This window comes from Lotus japonicus, chromosome 5, assembly GCF_012489685.1.
Source record: "Lotus japonicus ecotype B-129 chromosome 5, LjGifu_v1.2".
NCBI classification, from domain to species: Eukaryota; Viridiplantae; Streptophyta; class Magnoliopsida; order Fabales; family Fabaceae; genus Lotus; species Lotus japonicus.
The window spans coordinates 53778804-53796207 of NC_080045.1; the positions used below are offsets into that span (position 1 = coordinate 53778804).

The 17404-nt window shown below is 36.5% G+C and overlaps 2 protein-coding genes across 4 annotated transcripts; both read right to left on the reverse strand.

Annotated features, from left to right (window-relative positions):
* Nucleotides 1-439: 439 nt before the first annotated feature.
* LOC130717792 (uncharacterized) lies at nucleotides 440-6527 on the reverse strand. Of its 3 annotated transcripts, none has more exons than XM_057568152.1 (13): nucleotides 6099-6527; nucleotides 5454-5659; nucleotides 5272-5361; nucleotides 4719-4871; nucleotides 4447-4571; nucleotides 4091-4212; nucleotides 3911-3993; nucleotides 2820-2972; nucleotides 2536-2679; nucleotides 1918-2100; nucleotides 1667-1761; nucleotides 1477-1574; nucleotides 440-637 (listed from the first exon to the last, which is right to left on the reverse strand). In XM_057568152.1, exons 2-13 carry the CDS (start codon nucleotides 5454-5456, stop codon nucleotides 534-536), a joined length of 1353 nt encoding a protein of 450 aa, XP_057424135.1. In that variant the 5' UTR covers nucleotides 5457-5659; nucleotides 6099-6527; the 3' UTR covers nucleotides 440-533. The 3 variants fall into 3 exon arrangements, with proteins under 3 accessions (XP_057424135.1, XP_057424137.1, XP_057424136.1); XM_057568154.1 differs by having other exon boundaries at nucleotides 5268-5361; XM_057568153.1 differs by having other exon boundaries at nucleotides 2542-2679; nucleotides 6099-6526.
* Nucleotides 6528-9237: 2710 nt separating this feature from the next.
* LOC130717250 (protein SEMI-ROLLED LEAF 2) lies at nucleotides 9238-17391 on the reverse strand. Its single transcript, XM_057567415.1, has 20 exons — nucleotides 17103-17391; nucleotides 16649-16786; nucleotides 16130-16204; nucleotides 15894-16009; nucleotides 15607-15721; nucleotides 15148-15276; nucleotides 14916-14963; nucleotides 14274-14476; nucleotides 13948-14144; nucleotides 13444-13727; nucleotides 13178-13324; nucleotides 12442-12846; nucleotides 12191-12340; nucleotides 11674-11758; nucleotides 11431-11555; nucleotides 11142-11333; nucleotides 10929-11063; nucleotides 10492-10629; nucleotides 9888-10094; nucleotides 9238-9588 (listed from the first exon to the last, which is right to left on the reverse strand). The coding sequence occupies exons 2-20, from the start codon at nucleotides 16781-16783 to the stop codon at nucleotides 9466-9468; spliced, it is 3009 nt and encodes a 1002-aa protein (XP_057423398.1). The 5' UTR covers nucleotides 16784-16786; nucleotides 17103-17391; the 3' UTR covers nucleotides 9238-9465.
* Nucleotides 17392-17404: the final 13 nt, after the last annotated feature.

The window sequence follows — 17404 nt, forward strand, 5'->3', positions numbered from 1 at the left end:
AACGTGGAAAATAGACTAGTCACTTGTAAAGTCACTGTGGGCAGAGCTTTCCGCCAGATGGTCCCCCCTTCTTAGACAGCAGTTTGAAAACGGTCCTTCCCTCGTTAGTGGGACTAGCTCTTTCTTTCTATAATCCAGCACATTCCGTGCAATACAAGTATCCAAGTCCTCCAATTTCATAAGTGAAATAATTACTCATGGGAAATTCAAGACCAAATGAAACATTACATGTGTGAAAATTCTTCTAAAATTGATTCTGAGGTCAAAATCACTTGTGAGGAGAAACTTATGTGAGTAGCTTTTGAGAATCAAAATTGATTCAGAGGGATGATTTTGAGGGAAGGGTGGCTGTTTCACGAACGGTACCATAAGCCACTTCAACAAGGTTTGCTTTCTTTTTCCTCCTACTTCTAGCTAATCCCTTAAAAGATGGATCAAATTGAGAGACGATAATGCTAAACTTTTAATAGCATAATAATTTACTAGTGAACATCTCTGAACAAAAAAAGAAATGAAACATACAACTGGATATGTCATTGTCCGAGGTAGAATTTTGAACGGAGGTTGTCCAGAATCTCTGCATACTCCATTGGAGTTGCCTCATTACAAAACACTTCATCCCAGATCTTGCATAAATCTGCACCAAAGGTAACCAAACTCAATCCAATCAGATTTGCAACTCTGGTAACATCGACCATCAGGACTAAAAACCACCACCACCACCACCATAAAGAAACCTTTCATTTTGTTTGTAAGCAACTCAGCAATTAAAGCATGAGATATACTAATAAAAGAAAGTAAACAGGCTTCACATAAAAAAACTCACTATGCACCGTGAGATAAATCTCATGTTCCGTATTGAGTAAATACAGAAGCTCTTAGCTGTATTTATAATGAGGCTCTCCAACACAATAGGCTAAATTTGGGGTTGAGATCTTACGAGCTTAATTCTCAATGAACATGCAAGAACATTATTTCAGATTAGGACTAGGATATCAACAAAGAAACTCTCACGAGACTAATGTATAAATGGTGCAATTTCACATTATACAAGGGTGATGGTGTTCTGGACTCACTATTGTCTTTTGTAACAGGATATCTGACAATGACTTATATACATGATTTGTCAAGGTCAGTTACTACCAGAATCCCCCCTAATTCACTTTCAGCCGTTCATTTTATCTTTATTTTCTTGGTGAGGGAAACCAGAGGTTAAAAAGGTTCAACTACATTGCAAGCAAATGGCTATTTTTACATTAAAATTTGGATGGCTACCTAAGAAATGTACTGCCCGTCCACGCATATCCACAACCAGTTTAGTTCATCCTAGTCATAAACTATCTCAAGTTGTCTGATTATCAATCCTACTTCTAATCCCTTTCTTTACACGTTTTATCTCCTGAAACCTTTATAGTTTATGAAATTTTACCAAGTGCGGCAAAAAGAAACTTACAATTTACTACTATTAATACATACCATTCTTATCTGCTGATGGAAGGCACATTGCAATCATGTCAAATCTCGGAACTTTGGTCAAATTCTCCATAAAACTGACAGCCAAATCCATGTCTTCACTGCCAAAAGAACAAGCATATTGCTATTATGATTGAAGCTCAAACAAAAGACAAAACAATAAATAATTTCTTTAGAATAGATAAATACTTACGTGAAAAAGGAAGCAACACACTTGATGATCTCAATGAGCAGGGTAGATGATAAGGCATTTTTTAATATTTTTGGTAATTCAGGGGGGGACGTGGCCTATACAAGCAAAAAGAACAATAATTTATTGCAGTTTGAAGCAGCACATTCACCACCAGAAATTCTACATAAAGGCACCTCTTGTTCTAGTCAATGTCAAGTACGCTTATGACAAAAAATATTATCAAATTATAAATGTACAAAAAAGTTGAATACCTTCAACAGTCGAGTCTGCAAAACAAGATCACCTGAAAACCCTTTCCAAGAGACCTCAAACTGATAAGCTGTAGTTGGTGGTGTTATGTTTTTGGCAGCTTCGGCCAAGGCTCGAGAAGCCGCACGAGAAGCAAGCTCTTGAACAGACGCTTTTATTTCGGGCTTTCTAGCTCTGTGATTTCTCTGTTAAAAAATGTAAGACAACAAAATCATGTAAAATAGGGATATAAACGGGAATAGGCAATATTTCTGACACCAAAACTTCAACCAAAACAAAACAAAATACTTGCAAAAATATTGAGGGGTAAAACCATATAATTTTAAGGAGCAGAATGCTTGAAAATATAATTTAAAAGGCTCAAAAAACCTTGAAATTATTTTATTCGCACTACTTTGTACTAAAAAAAGTAGCAAGAACAAATGCACATATGTGACTTTAACAAAGCTCCAAAAGAATATAATGAGGATAACTCAGACGTAAATAAGAAATTGTGAAGAACATACAAATATGTCCTTATGCTTCTAAACATAGGAAAAAATAAATGTTGCTTCTAGACAGAACCAGGAATGCCCTGGAGCTACATTACTTAGCAGAAGAGGAAGGATTTCAAGAAAAACCTTAACCTGCTCCAAACTGTTACTTGAAGTAGAACCTTCCTTAGAACCATTCCCTTGTCCTTGAGTGCTGTTTCTGGCTTTTGTGTCCCTGTTATCAATCTCCATTAAGAGTGATTCTTTAGCAGGGACTTGCCTCTCATTGCCCTGTCAACATAACCAAACTTCAGGCTGGAGTGCTGGACAAAATTTACATGAGAAATACCTTACAAAGTAGTCTTCAATCTATCTCATCCACGAACATAATGGTCTTGAAAAGTGATGTTAAAAACTCTGCTTATTTGTACCTTTGTTTGATGAACTTCAGCTGGCCCTGACTTTTGAGTAACATGTGAAATGGAGGGGATGCTGCCTCCATTAACTTTTGTCTCTGACTTTCCCACTTTTTGAGTTCCCTGTACAGTACTTCTTAGTGCTCCAGATACTTTCCGAAGATTTTCCTAGACAATAGGCATTACAAACAAAATTAATCACTGCAACAAAGAAGTGAGGGGAACAAAAAGTAAACACAAAATCAGAGTAGTCAATAGCACACTATGGTAGCAACTAGCAGCGTGTCTCATCGCACAGCCTGGTCCCCAAGGAAGTTGCAGACTATTAAACCCCTTATGATCCCCTCTTTTGTTTAGCCCCCCTCTAATTTTGAGGGTGACTAAAATTTTCATTATTTTCACTTATCAGAATATAAATAGGATTAACACATCCCCCCCCCCCCCCCGAGTGCACTACATCCTTTCAGATCATATCGAAATCGAAGACACATCAACCTCAATATTCAAATATACAAACGTCCATGGTTTAACAGTTTAATTGGTTATTTATTCTTTGTAAACCAAATATAGTGTCACATATTTAACTAACACATCTAACACACTCATTTTCTCAATTGGATTACTTTTCCTAATATCCTAAAAAGTTTGTCCCGTAAGGCCACAATACAATGAAAAACAGCAGACTTAATATTTAATCGTGTTTTCCTTCAAAGGTTACTTCCAATCATGGAAAACAGTAAATATCTACCACTCTTTTTCATGCACCAATATTTTTTTATCTAAGATTCATCCTCAAGAGTCTGATCATTTTCAAATTTTGAGTCAATATTTCACGCCACAAAGAGGCCCTTCAATCCTAGAAGGCTAGAACCTTACTCCAAGGCATCAGACAATTTGATTTTTTATTGCTGCATCTCAACTGCTGTTAATTCTACTTTGCAGTACATGTTGAACCTAAATCTTCCATGCAGCCCTATAAAGCATCCCTAAGTTAAGTATATTATTCATGGTTGACAAAACTACAAAACTGGAAAATAATAAGAAATTAAAATATGTGACATTTCATAGCAGCCACATAACAATACTGGGGCTAATGATGTCCTTACATTATCATACAAAGACTTAGCATCAGCATACTGTTTCTTGATTTCTTGATTGTTAGGTTCCAACCTCAAGGCAAAGTCAGCATCTGTAATTTAAGCAAACCAGATAGTCAACAAACTTAAATATCAGAATATTTTCATATTTGGATGATAAACGAGTATATGGCTTGCATGTTAACACACCCTCCATGGATCCTTTAAACTTCCCAACTTCTTTTCTAGCCGTTGCTCGGCGCGAGTATGCTTTTATGTAACGGTCATCGAGATTTAAGGCCTCTGTACAGTCATCCTCAGCCTCTTGGAATCTACTGACACAAATAGGTGAGGAAAAAAACATCATCTTTAAGAAGAGAAGTTCCCTTCAAGATTAATACATGACAGTAAATGTAAATATTACTATGTAATATACCAAATTAACATTTGACAGTAAATGAAAAGACTACCATCATACAACTAAAATTCCACCATTGACAAAATCCACCATTATGTAAATATTATTGAATAAGCTATAATTCGTTAACTTAAAAATGTAAGCTTGCCTTCTGAGCTTGATCAAGGCCATTGCCCTATTTGCATATGCTACAGCTGTTGGAGATAAAGCAATGCTCCTTGAGTAGCAGTCAATAGCTTCCTTAAACTTCTTCTGTTTGAAAAACTCATTACCCTAGAAAATATAGATAGATTGCAGTTTCAGCATCATACAAGATAGAAAGTTAGAAACACTAAATCAATCCATAATATCCTAACACATCCCCCTCCCCCTTCCCCAGGTCATCCCAAGACAAAAACACGGTGAGAAAATAGCTCCTACCAGATCTTTCTCAGAAGCCGCATCAGGAACATCTTCCGGAACAAAAGTACTCTGGAGACGAGTGAGGGCATCATTATTTCTCGGGAAACCATACTGCCCTGAAGAAATCCTCGTGTGATCAGACGAAATAGCATCTCCTTTTGAAGATGAGCCCTTTTGTGGATTACCATCAGCATTACACACATCACAAATGAATCAATGCATTGATACACAAGCAAGCACATACATACAATATCACTCCAAAACATGCAAATATATAAGTGCCCCATTTTGCCTTAAGACACCATTAAAATACAAATGAAACATGAAAAAAAACCACCTAGGAAAGACACTTTTTAATGAATGTTCAGTGTTTCAAAACAGTTTATTCACAATCACAAGAGTTAACATTCCCTTTGTATGTGAGAAACAAACTGCAATGCAGTGAAGAAAATTCCCACAAATTACAAAAATGGAGAAACTAGTCAAACAAAGTAAATTCTTAGTTGCTAATGCTCTATTCATATTCATATTGCAGAAACACAGTTTTGAAGGTTAAGGTAAAATTACCAACATTTTCCTTTTGTGACTTGGATTTGCGCGCCTTGTTGTCCTTTGTAGAAACTTCCCAATCCTGCAAGTCAGTTAAGAATCCCTGGAAATCCTGGTAACACAAGATAAACAACAAAATTCACGATTAAGGAATCGAATAGAAGGAAGAGAGTTATCACGACGAGGAATCGATGAAACTAGTACCATCGTGTGCTGATGATGATGAATTGAACAAACAAGAAGAAACTACAGTTTACACTTTACAGCATAGAGCAAGAGACCAAGTAGGCGACTTCAGTAAAGAACTTTCGCGAATTGTATATGGGCCGGGCCAGTCAGTCAGCCCACTAGCCCAAGCTCTTAACAGTGGGCTGAAATATTATTGTATGTCAATTCCTCAATCCAAAGCCCTAAAAGAAAAGGAACGAAAGTATAAGAGAAAATGGTATGAGATAAGAGATTATGGTTTTGCCTAGTTTGTTTTCATTTCCCATTTTCAATTTTGAGATATGGATGGAACCTCCATATTATTTTCAAATTTTTTTCCCACTTTCAAGGAATTCGCTAAGGTGGGGGAGTTACGGATTTTCAGTTTGAGCAATTCTTATGTAACTCTAATTATTGTTTTGGTAAAAAAATAGAAACTATTGCCTTCCTCACCTATGTTCATCTGCTTCTGAACCAGGCACAAAATGGAGAAAAAAAACATCACAAACCCAATACTAGCATCAACGAACAAAACTCAAGACAAGAACAAAACAGATATTTTCAACTCCAAAAACAAAATCAAATTCGAAAAAACAACAACAACCACAACAACAATACTGTGAAAGAATCAAGAGATTTTACCTGAATCAAGAGGGAAGAAAGAGCCACTCCATGAATCGGGAGAGCGAGATTGCAGAGAGAGTGAGATCGGGAGCGAGGGTGAGATCGAAAGAGCGAAATTGCAGAGAGAGTGAGATTGGGAGCGAGAACGAGAGTGAGAGAAAGGATATTGTGCACGAGGGGGTGAGATCGTCAGAGTTTATTGTTTGCTCTTTGTTGTGAAATAGGACCCAAGGAGATAAAGAGGAGAAAGGATAAGCACAAAGAATGATGTTATTTTGCACAAGGCCATTGTGCACGAGTTATTAGGGCGAACGATGGTTCTGATTTAAAATTTGAAGGGCAGGATGGATTTAAAATGGCCCGATCTGCCTGCTCAACCCACTTAACTTGTGAGACTAGGCAAGGTGGATTAGCTGAGAAGACGAAGATCGCTTGGTTGGATAAGCTTTGGTTAAATAATGAGAGCATGCTTGGTTTATGTTGATGATTTATTTAGATTTCTAAAACAGTTTTTCCAATTAATTGAATAAAGTTGTTGAATTGGGAAAAAAAAAACCAAATACATAAAATACAATGGATAAAATAACACACGTGAAGTCACAAACTAGGCTTGCATCAATTCCATCTAAGTATGATTGATTTTGTCGTTTATACAAAACGTTGGGCAATAATTACAAAACCATTCACCAAGTCGAGTCAATACTTCATTTTCAACTAAATTCAGAGAAGGAATTATTTTTGTTCTTACGATATATAGGTTCCCTCAATTTGTCCAAATTCTGATTTCCGGTCAAATTATTGATAATCACATGTTATCCATATATCCATCCTATGTTGCACGGGTAAGCCAAAATTGGCAGAGTACCCGTACGGATACGCAGTGAGTTTGTACCCAAAAGTATCGCCAAATAAAAAATAATTGGGGACACAGTGGGTACGTTTTGGGTACTCTGTGGGTACATCGGATAAGTTTTTTCTTTAAATGAAAAATGTTCAAAATTATGTCGTTTTGTAGTTTTTTATGTAATTTTAAAAATTAAAAAATTTATTCTCAATTTATTCAAAAGACCAAAACCTAATTTACCTTTCACTCTTTCTAACATACGGCTGCTATGAAGAATGAAGAGAGAAAGTCGCTCACGTTCTTTTTCCTCCCATCATGCCACCATTGAATCCACCGTTCTGTGATGACTTTCATGTTGGTCTTTGATATGAGTATTAGCCAAGAAATACGAGTATTGTACATTAAGATATTTGATATTTTTAATTAATAATATTGTGGTCGAAAACATTTTATTTCAAATATATATATATATATATATATATATATATAACCGGCGTATCCGTACCCTGTTTTTAAAAAAAATGCCGTACCCCGTACCCGTACCGTACCCGTGCAACATAGTATCCATCCAAGGGCAATTTGAATATTTTGTGAAATTTCCAAGCTTTAGACCTTTAGCAGGGAATTATCTTGCTAGAACATAATCAAACTAATGGTACATTTGTATTAGTTTCTCATAATCAATTTTAATTGTGGCACCCATAAACCACTTAAGAAACTTCTCCATAGAATTAATTCGGACATTAGAATCAATTGTAAAAAGATTTCCAAACATGATTAAGTTACTATTGTTATGAACTTATGGTACTTATGGTAGGCGAACAAGACTTATTCCAGAATAGTTAAAACCAAATATTATGATGGACCCTAGAAAAGCATAACCATTCAAGTACACATGATTTATTTCTAAAATTTACATAAACCTTATTAGCCTCCTCAACAGTTCACCTAATGATCAAGCATGGTTGCCACTCGCAGCAGGTCCTCCGAGTGTCAAAACCAACCCTTGAAGGTCACTCCTCACTTTGCGTGCATCAGCTAAAGGTGCAGCAGAGCCTCTCATGTTTGGAGATGGCCGAGCCAGTAGCGGTTGCCGCAAACCCCTCAAATTCTCCACATGATTTGAGTTCATCAATGGTTGAGTGGAGGAGGGAAATAAACATGGTAAAGAACAATTTGGCTCAACACTGGTGGAGCTTACTCCTGCACCCTGATAAATTTGTTACCAAAAAATGGTTAATGCACTTGCACTACAAATGTTAGCTGTACATATTTTAGTTAGAGATTAGAGGATCAGTTAGTCTGTTGCTTAGTTGTTAATTTCTATTCCGTTATTGATAACTTTCATTCAGTTATTGGTGATCAACATGCTTATCTATGAAATTAACTTCATATTTTGCTAATTTCTACAACAATCAAAATGTAACATGTTATAAAAGCAAAGTTCAAAAGCTTACTACTGGTGCAAACAACACTCCTCTGAAAACTCTTCCATTCACAGTTGCTGTCATCAGCAAACCCGAATCAAAGGCGCCGTCTACTTTCCCTCGAACTTCAGCTCCAACCTAGAAATTGATTGCCTGGTGAAGAACACCATATAACATGATTCAAGGGACTAGTCCAACTTTGGAGCAATGCTTGACACCTGCAAAGTCTTTCTCTCTCATGATAAAACTAGAGCAAGTTCATTTTATTCCCAATGCAGGCTTCTTGCTTATAACCAAACACACATTGATGTGAATGGACAAAACTCATTTATAGCTCCCAAAACTAGCCGTATTCGATGCATTAACTTTGTTGGTTCAATTGTCAATGTTCACTTTCAGAAAGTTGTTACTACTCACTTTATATTCATGGTGACAGATTTCAACTTGTGCAGTTCTTGCAACCAATCATAAGTACACGAACAGTTAAGGCCAGAGCTGATGTAGGAGCTTTTTAGGATAATTTTAGTAATTTTATTTATTTGTAATTAATAATATGGAATGAAGAAGAGAAAACTCTTGAATTTTATTATCAATCATAAACTGAAATAGACTATGCCTTACAAGTGCTTAAATAGGAAAAGAAAATATCCTAACAGAAAAATAAATAATATCCTAAAAGATCCTAATTGAAAATAAATAAGTTCCTAACAAAAAATAAATAAGATCCTAATTACAAATAAATAAAATTACTAAAATTATCCTAAAAAGCTCCTACATCAAGAGCAGAATACACAAGATTACAAAAACTGAAACGCTAGCAGGTTATCACAAACTGAATACAATTGACTCCAATACAGTAAGTAGTTCAGAGGCATGCAACACTATGTCCCACAAAAAAACATCTACCATAAAGACATGAACAGTTCAGCTCAGAAATTGTTCTACAATAACATGATAAAGTACCAAGATTCAACTACTCATTACAAGGACTATGATAATATTCAAGTTTTGTCAAGCTACTACTACTAGAAATTCCTGTCTGGAAGAATATTTAACATTAGAGGGATACACAAATTAACATAGAAGATGTTAACATGAGACATCTAATCTATCACTAACACCCAGCAGCTTTAAGGAAATTGTCAAAGGGGCTAGCAGGGGGAAGTTTCACAGCCAGCCTAGGGTCCCTTGGCAATGCAGCTACTTGGTTTTGGGCATACCCATCATCATTTGCCACCTACAAGAATATAATGTCAGCATGAATGTTAAAGAGTTGGATATATATAGAATAAACCCTGGTAACGCCTAAGTGTGTGTTTAGAAATCCTTCTACATTGATTCTAATGCCAAAATCAGTTCTGGAAGCTTCTGTGAATAACTTCTGGATAATATAATAGATTCTGAGAAAAAAGAAGCTGATCCTAACATGCTATAAAATAATCAGAATCGTGACAAATAAAGAGCACAATGGATTGTTGAGCTCCTGTAAATCTGTGTATGATCAGGAATGTTGAACACAATGGACTTAAGACATACCTTTTCAAGTGCTGAGTTTCTATGATCAGCAATAGCCAGAAATAACCTATCAGGGGTTTGTGTGTGATGATTCTCGTAGGCCAGCCAATTTGAGAGCTTCTTTCTTGCGCATGTCCCGAGCGATTCACACTGGCTAGCCATGGTGTTGTAGGGAAGGGGCGTAGTGGAGACAGTTGTTCCCGCCACTTGACTTGCTACTTCTAGTGCCTAGAAACAATGGATGGGTTGTTAAGCTTTTAGGAACAATAACAATGGGTAACTGATATGTGTGCATTTTGGAATCCACGTTCATACTCCATTTATATTGCTTGGAAAAATATGCATGGAGATATAACTATTGGAACGTAACTAAAGTGTTTCACTTACTTACCCATCCACAAGCATCCTCTACACCCTCAAACTTAATGTTGACTGTATATTTATTTCTTTTATAGGATTTCAATTTTTTTATAGCACTGCCCTTAAATACTTAAATTACTTTCACTTTCTCACCCAATATATTGTCATTCTGCTAGTTCAAAACCATCAGATGCGGCACAATAGATTCTATTACATAACAATGTCTTATTAATACATTGAAGCATGCAAGAACACAGAATGTTACCGATTCCATAAGTTGTCCAATGCTGATAACATGAGGCGCAGAAGGGGATACGGGATTCTTTGGAATAAATCTAGAAATGTCAGAGACGGAAGCTTCACTGGTTGTGTCATCTTCACCTGCTGAGTTTGAGGGAAAATCCTGGAAAAATAACTGATCAGTACTCTTTTACAAAACTTACTCTTCGTTTATTCTATCCCGTCGGCATGACACGAGGGCTAGTAGAAGTTTAGGTGAAGGAAAGGAGGGGCAAGGGATCAAAACCAATATATTTTATCATGGCCAGATAAAGTGAGCTATTCAATTGAAATATTTCTAATTCTAAAAACATTCTGAACACATGTATACTTCAGTGGGAGAAACATTATACAGCAAACTGATCTGGTACCAATTATCCACATAAAAGTAACAAAGACATTATGTCAATAGTGATAGCATACCCCATCAATTGACAGTGACTCATGGGAATGTTCAATCGCTTGATTCTGATCAAGAGTTAACTGTGGACCAAACATAAACTCTTCATCAGGCTGGAAGGTCTCTGACAATTGCAAAGCCAGGTTTTCTGCATCCAGCTAAAGAAACAGGAAAACCAAAAAGTAAGAGAATGGTTGGTTATGAACAAAATATGGTGCCTGAATAAAATGTAGTACCTCAATGATCATAGCTAAATTATGAACCAAAACATCCTTTATGGTTTGATGATATTTACATATTCTGTTTCGTAACTCGGGCAATATTGACATGGCCAACTGATTATCAGCAGCCGAACCATAATCTCTTACATCCATATGGATCTTAGCATATACTTGATGATCGTCACTGATACCCAAGAATGGATCAACCTGTTTATTTAAGCAGGCAGTCGTTAAGATAAATTCTTTCAGACTATGCAGGGAGGCAATCCTCTAGCATTAAAGAGTAGTAAGAGCAGTCACTCACTTCAGATACTGCTAATGACATGAACACATCATTCAGATCATGAATCTGATATATTTTGCAGGCAAATATCAACATGCAAGCAGATAGCACAAAGATAGACCTCTGACATGCTGGGGGCAACGTTCCTGCCAGGACAAAAGTATATCACTTTCACATTCTTCTGTTCTTTAGTTTTCAAAAAGAACAATTATATATCCTTTCAAATAAAATAGTTCACATAAAGATAGTGTACATAGGTCATACCATTACTTGGGTCCAGCAACAAAGTCCACAGAGACAAAGGAAGCTGAAAGAAGCGGATCACCAGGTTCTCCCTGTCTTTCAGGTTCTGCAACATTGTATCCCAATAATGATTACAAAAGTACATAAAAGAAAGTGCTGTCAGGATTTTGATTACATTTAGGTTCCTGTGAAAATGAGAATTCAATATTTTCTGAGTAAGAGCATACACAATTCATAGGGTAGAGGGTAAGGTGATTAGTCAATGGGAATATAACTAAGACGAGAACTAGACTAAAATTGAAGACAAATTTTGAGATGATAAAACCGACAGAATCACACTTACCTTAGTAAGCATTAATTTCGTTTAACTTCTATATTTCTATTTTGAATATTTTCTTTATGCAGAAACACTAGCAATTCAAAACTACAAACATTCAACTTACCATATAATATCTGTAAAAAAGCACGAAAGCAGTAAAGATAAAACTAGTGGGATATAACTTCTAATGTCAATGTGTACAAGAAAGAATAAAACTACCTTCATGCGTAAAACGATTAGTGTGAATATGAATGAATCAGATATAGCTTCAATATTTGAAGGCAAATTATCTGGAAGATTGGCTTGAATCCAGAAGGCAGAAAGCAGCTGGGCCATTTGATCCTCACTTAGTTTCAAAACATACGGTTCCTGAGAACCAAATGATACAAAAACATGGTAAATTACAAATTTCTACCTTGAATGATCACAATTAACAAAAACCATTGACAGAAATCAATTCAGTTACTTACTGTCTCATTCAGACTTGGGGATCCTGTAGCCCTCTCAATGATAGAGCTGAGTTTGTAAAAGTTAGGGGAATTCTTTAAGCCACTGCTTTGCTTCGACTCTTCAGCCACGATATCCCTTTCTTTTCCATCATGAACAATGGTCCCACGATTTTCTGGCTTGGAACCATCTCTACCTCTGCGGAGCTTTTCAAGTAAAGCAGAAATTGAAGCAGATGCAGATGTAGTGTGAGAATTCCTTTTATTGCGTTGATCGAGATATCTGGACCGCAGAGACGACACTTCATGTGTATGGAAGGAGCTCGGAAAAAGAAGTACAGAAAATATAAGGTGTGCTCCAACACGAGCCTCCACGTCTGAATGCAGCATTACATTTAGGAGTTGCACAAGAAGAGATTCAGGAAATCCCTAGATGGAAGCATAAATCTTGATCAATGAACAAATTCCAAGATAACACCAACAAATATCATTAAAAGGAGACCATTCAATGCAAAAGGAAAATTGATTAAATGATGGATATGGCTCGCTTTGAATTTTCTTAAAGAAACAAATTAGCTAAATTGTTCATATGTTCAAAGTTATATTTCAGATAATGCCTCATCATCGCCAACGTGTAAAAGATTTAAAGTTCTAGTATATATCATCATATTTTCTTAACAATGTTACCAAGTATCCTAGCTTCAATTTGCAGTACAGCTTTAACTTTACACACTGTTCGATTACAACAAGCTCCTCTAACCTGCTGCGACCGTAAACGGGCCAACGCTAAAGTGACTGTGCGAGCAAGGATTATCAGTGATCCGATGGTTGCTCTTCCAACGACACCAGATGGAATATTTTCCAGGTTTATGGTCATCAAGTCAAATAGTGGCTGAGCATCAATGACCTAGTCAACCAGAAAAGATAACAGCAGTTTTGTAAGTGAATGAAATGCAGAGTGAGAGACTGGATAAATAGTAAATTGTGATTTTCCCCCCTTTTGGGAAGGGGGGGGGGGAGACCTACCCCATCAGCAATTTCTAGTAGGCAGTTCTCGATGGAATTTTGGAGTGTGATATTCAAGTTCAAGTCTTGCTCTCCAACAAATTCACTTGTGGCCTGAAGGCTTTTCCTAAGATGCCTGCAAAGGTCGCCAACAAAACCAATCTCCGCCAATCCTCTCCTTGATTTAATTTGCATAGCTAAAGATGTGGCAACTTGAACTACATAGGACTTAAGTTGGGGATCATTCATAACATTTTTGTGGTCAAGATGATGTATCACAGAAGCTAGAATTAAGCGTTGATTCCCTGTAGAAAAATGGAAAAACACACGTTATGGGGCAAAAATGGATGGTTTGACAGAAGAACCTCATAGAGCATTCATAACTGTTTTCAAGAATATTCTATTCTATCAGAACCTAAACTCCACACAGCTTTAAAGGTAAAAATATGGAATACAATGACACATCAATTGAATGATTTGTTTCTGAAAAGCAATTGAGCCAGAAGTTGGTAAGAGATAATGTACCCGTGTTCTCCATGAAGTAAGCCATGTTGGATAAAACCATTATTGCTAACCCATTCTGAGTAGCCCAATGCTGCCTTGAATCAAAGTAGACGAACATTGGATCCAGTACACGACGAATAGTTGTGCTTTCCTTGGCTAATTCTACCATTCTTTGAATGCATATCTGAGCCCATACTTCAGGTTTTTCAATTTCTTCTCTGTAATAAAGATAAATACAAACAAAAAAAGGGAACAATGATTAAGAGCTGTGTAAAAAACCAACTGCCAGAGCTGCAACAGCTAATAAATGACGGCGACGCAATACGTAGCTCTTGGATAACAAGTACCTAGTTAAAAGGGAAGGATCCTTTATTTCTGGCCGTGGCTGGATGATCAAGCAGCTAGAGCGAATGTCATTACCAACAACTGAACCACCCCGACCTTCACACCGTACAACCTCATCCACCCAATTATGATGCGCCTCTGTCCTGACATCGGCATCTTGACTTTGCCTAATCCACTCATAGTTATCTAAAGTGGCACACACAATCTGCATTTTGAATGAACCAACAAATTATAGATGATACCTGACTGAAAATAAACAAAAGGAATCCACCACGTAAAGTTAAAAAAAACTATTGATCAAAGAAAACCACAGTATAATGGTAGTTACAAAATTGGCGGGTTTGGTTCCAGATTTCCTAATTAATTTCCTAATTAATGTAAAGTTCAAACCTTCAAAAAACAGTTTACTAGACATGAAATTAAAGTGTCATCAAACCTTGGAATCATTTGAAGTCTGTGAGATCTTTTCCATCAAAAAAATTTATTTCATCACAATTTCACCCCAGTATGGGAGATACCAAGTCCAACAATGATAATCTAAGGTCTTTGAGATCTCTTCCATCTCTTTACAACTGAGATGTAAATAAGCTTCATTTCATTAAAAGGATAGGATGGAGTTGGAGGGGAGAAGCACGATAACTTACCTCATCAAAATCAGCAAAAATGTTCGAAAATTCAGCCATGAACCAAACCTGCCATGAAAAAAGCAGTCAAATAAACAATGTACTTACTCCTATTATCATATGTGTTCGAAAAAACAATAAAAAGCTCATCACGACCATGAAATCTTACACGAAAATATTATAAATCAGACTTCAAACAACTGACATGTACAACATCTGAAGCACAAAGCAAATCAAACAGAGCACTAATTACCATTGCTGAAAGGCATTGCAAGCTTGACGCCCTTAAGCAGCGCTTTTCATGTGTTTCCCCATGCTCCCGCGATAGGATGCATACTTTCCTCACCAATTTCTCAATGTTATGAGTATAAGTAGTATCTACCTGTTCTTTCATTGTGTCAATAGCATGAAAGTGCAGGGCGAAAAATGACATCAGCTAATTTATTGGATGGCAGAAAGTAGCAGGCGAAACAGATCAACTCATGATTGTAACACCTAAGGGAGGCCTATAATTATCACAAAACCTGCTTTAGCTTATACTAATATACTCATACGCTATTGAGGTTGCATACAAAGAGAGTGAGTCAATTCATTCCTGTTTCCAAGTTCATAAATTCAAGTAAATATTAATCTTATAGAATTACAGTCATGCAAAAGCTACGTAAGCAAACAGCGCAGAAGTATCTTGGCCATTTAGAATTGTATGATTCACCTGACAGAAGATGAACCTTGTTAAGGATTGGCAACCGAGTGTCTGAATTGTTTCATCCTTAGAATAGCCCAAGAGCTCCGTAATTACGTTAAGCACATCAAGAGCAAAATATGCTCTGCAACAAGCAAGAGATATATGAAAAACTTTCAAAATGAACCACATAAATATAGTATGCTGGAGATCAATATCATAAGTGGAACAATGAAAAGGATCCATAAAACATCAAGTGTTTGATACCAGCACACTACTGAGTATGGAAACAAACTAATTAATCATGAGAAACTTACATCTGCACCTTACAAATGGAAAGCAACTTGTTAAACGATTCCGTGATAATCGTCACCAGTTTTATGTGCCCAGATCTGAGTTCTTTGTAGCACCTTTCTTCAAGATATTTTGCAATCTAACAGAGAGAGAAAAACATAACCTCAGCAATAGATTCAGCTAATTCAAGGACATCCATTTTCCTCTTCCTCGTTTGTTTAAAAACCAATACATGAGTGAAATAAAAGAATAAAAATACCTTTGGAATCCGGAAAGGATTTTTTGCTGCATATTCACATAATTTTACAATCTTCCTTTCACTGGGAAGCTCATCCTGAGAAGTATAATTTAAAACATGAATACCAAAGTTCTATTTCATCCACGAATGAATGGTAAAGTGAAAAGATATGACAAGATAATACAAGTAAACTGATTCACCAGCAACCATGATTGGTTGGTTAGAATTGTAACTTTTTTTCCACTTCAAAAGCAAGTGATAACTGAAAACAATAATTCATAATAATAAAGCCATAACAATGCACAGAAGTAACAATGAGTTTCAAATTTTCAACTTCACAGAGAAGGAAAATTAATGTTCTCCTCGTCATGGGAATGTAAAGGCTTAACAACAAATTCACCAAAAAAAATTGTTTCCTAAGGCATCAAAGTGTTGAAAGAAAAAAAGAGCTAAACCAGCCACAATGGCAGTATACATAGGAGTTGCATAATGTTACAATGTCCATTTTCATGGTAAAAAGGAGTGTGATAAGATACTAACCGGGGATTTGGGGAAGATGTCAGCAAGCAATTTCTTGTAACGTTTGACTGGCTGGCGTGAGCTTGACCTCAAAGCAGGACAGCAAACACACATGTTCCCACATGCAGGGAAGATCTTCCGGGAGATGATCCCCATTGCCTGCAATTCCCAAAATGAGAAAACAAAATGCAGCCAAATTTAGAGTAAACCCAAGCTAAAACATTCACCTCAAAATCTGAAAACCACCAACAAAACTTAGAAGCTCCAATCACAGTACAAGAGTAAACAGTGACAGACATGCCCATTTTTCAAATTGAAAAAAAGCAGAAAAAAAAGGAGAAAACCATTGACCCAGAAAGGAATAAATAAAGCAGAAACAAGCACATACCAAAAAGAAAATAACTTTGCAAAAAAAATCATATGGGTATAAACAGAACCAGGAATCACAACTACTACCATGAAAGAGGATCCTTACCAAGCACCTTGGGAAGAAGATCTAGGAATGGAAGAACAGAGAACCCTTGCACACACAGAGCAATGGAGAACAGTGAAGGAAGGTTGAATTCCAATTACAAAAATGGCGCGTGAGGTTGAAGACACAGCAAAATGGGAAACTAGAGAGAAGAGAAGAGACTACTATGTTGTAGTACGAGTTTGGTCACGTGATGGTGTCAGGAGAGTGAACACAACACACACACAAATCGATTTTCCTTTTTCTTTTTCCAACCTGCTGTTTCAAACTTTGTCAGACACAATTGAATTCAACTCAATATTTTG

Coding starts and splice junctions, on each gene's coding strand:
- LOC130717792 (XM_057568152.1), bottom strand. Junction 1,575..1,666: donor TGTGTTGCTTCCTTTTTCAC/GTAAGTATTTAT, acceptor TTCTTTTGGCAG/TGAAGACATGGATTTGGCTG. Junction 638..1,476: donor TCCATCAGCAGATAAGAATG/GTATGTATTAAT, acceptor CCTTTGGTGCAG/ATTTATGCAAGATCTGGGAT.
- LOC130717250 (XM_057567415.1), bottom strand. CDS start 16,783: ATGGGGATCATCTCCCGGAAGATCTTCCCTGCATGTGGGAACATGTGT. Junction 16,205..16,648: donor ACATCTTCCCCAAATCCCCG/GTTAGTATCTTA, acceptor TATACTTCTCAG/GATGAGCTTCCCAGTGAAAG. Junction 12,341..12,441: donor CCCCAAGTCTGAATGAGACA/GTAAGTAACTGA, acceptor TTTGGTTCTCAG/GAACCGTATGTTTTGAAACT.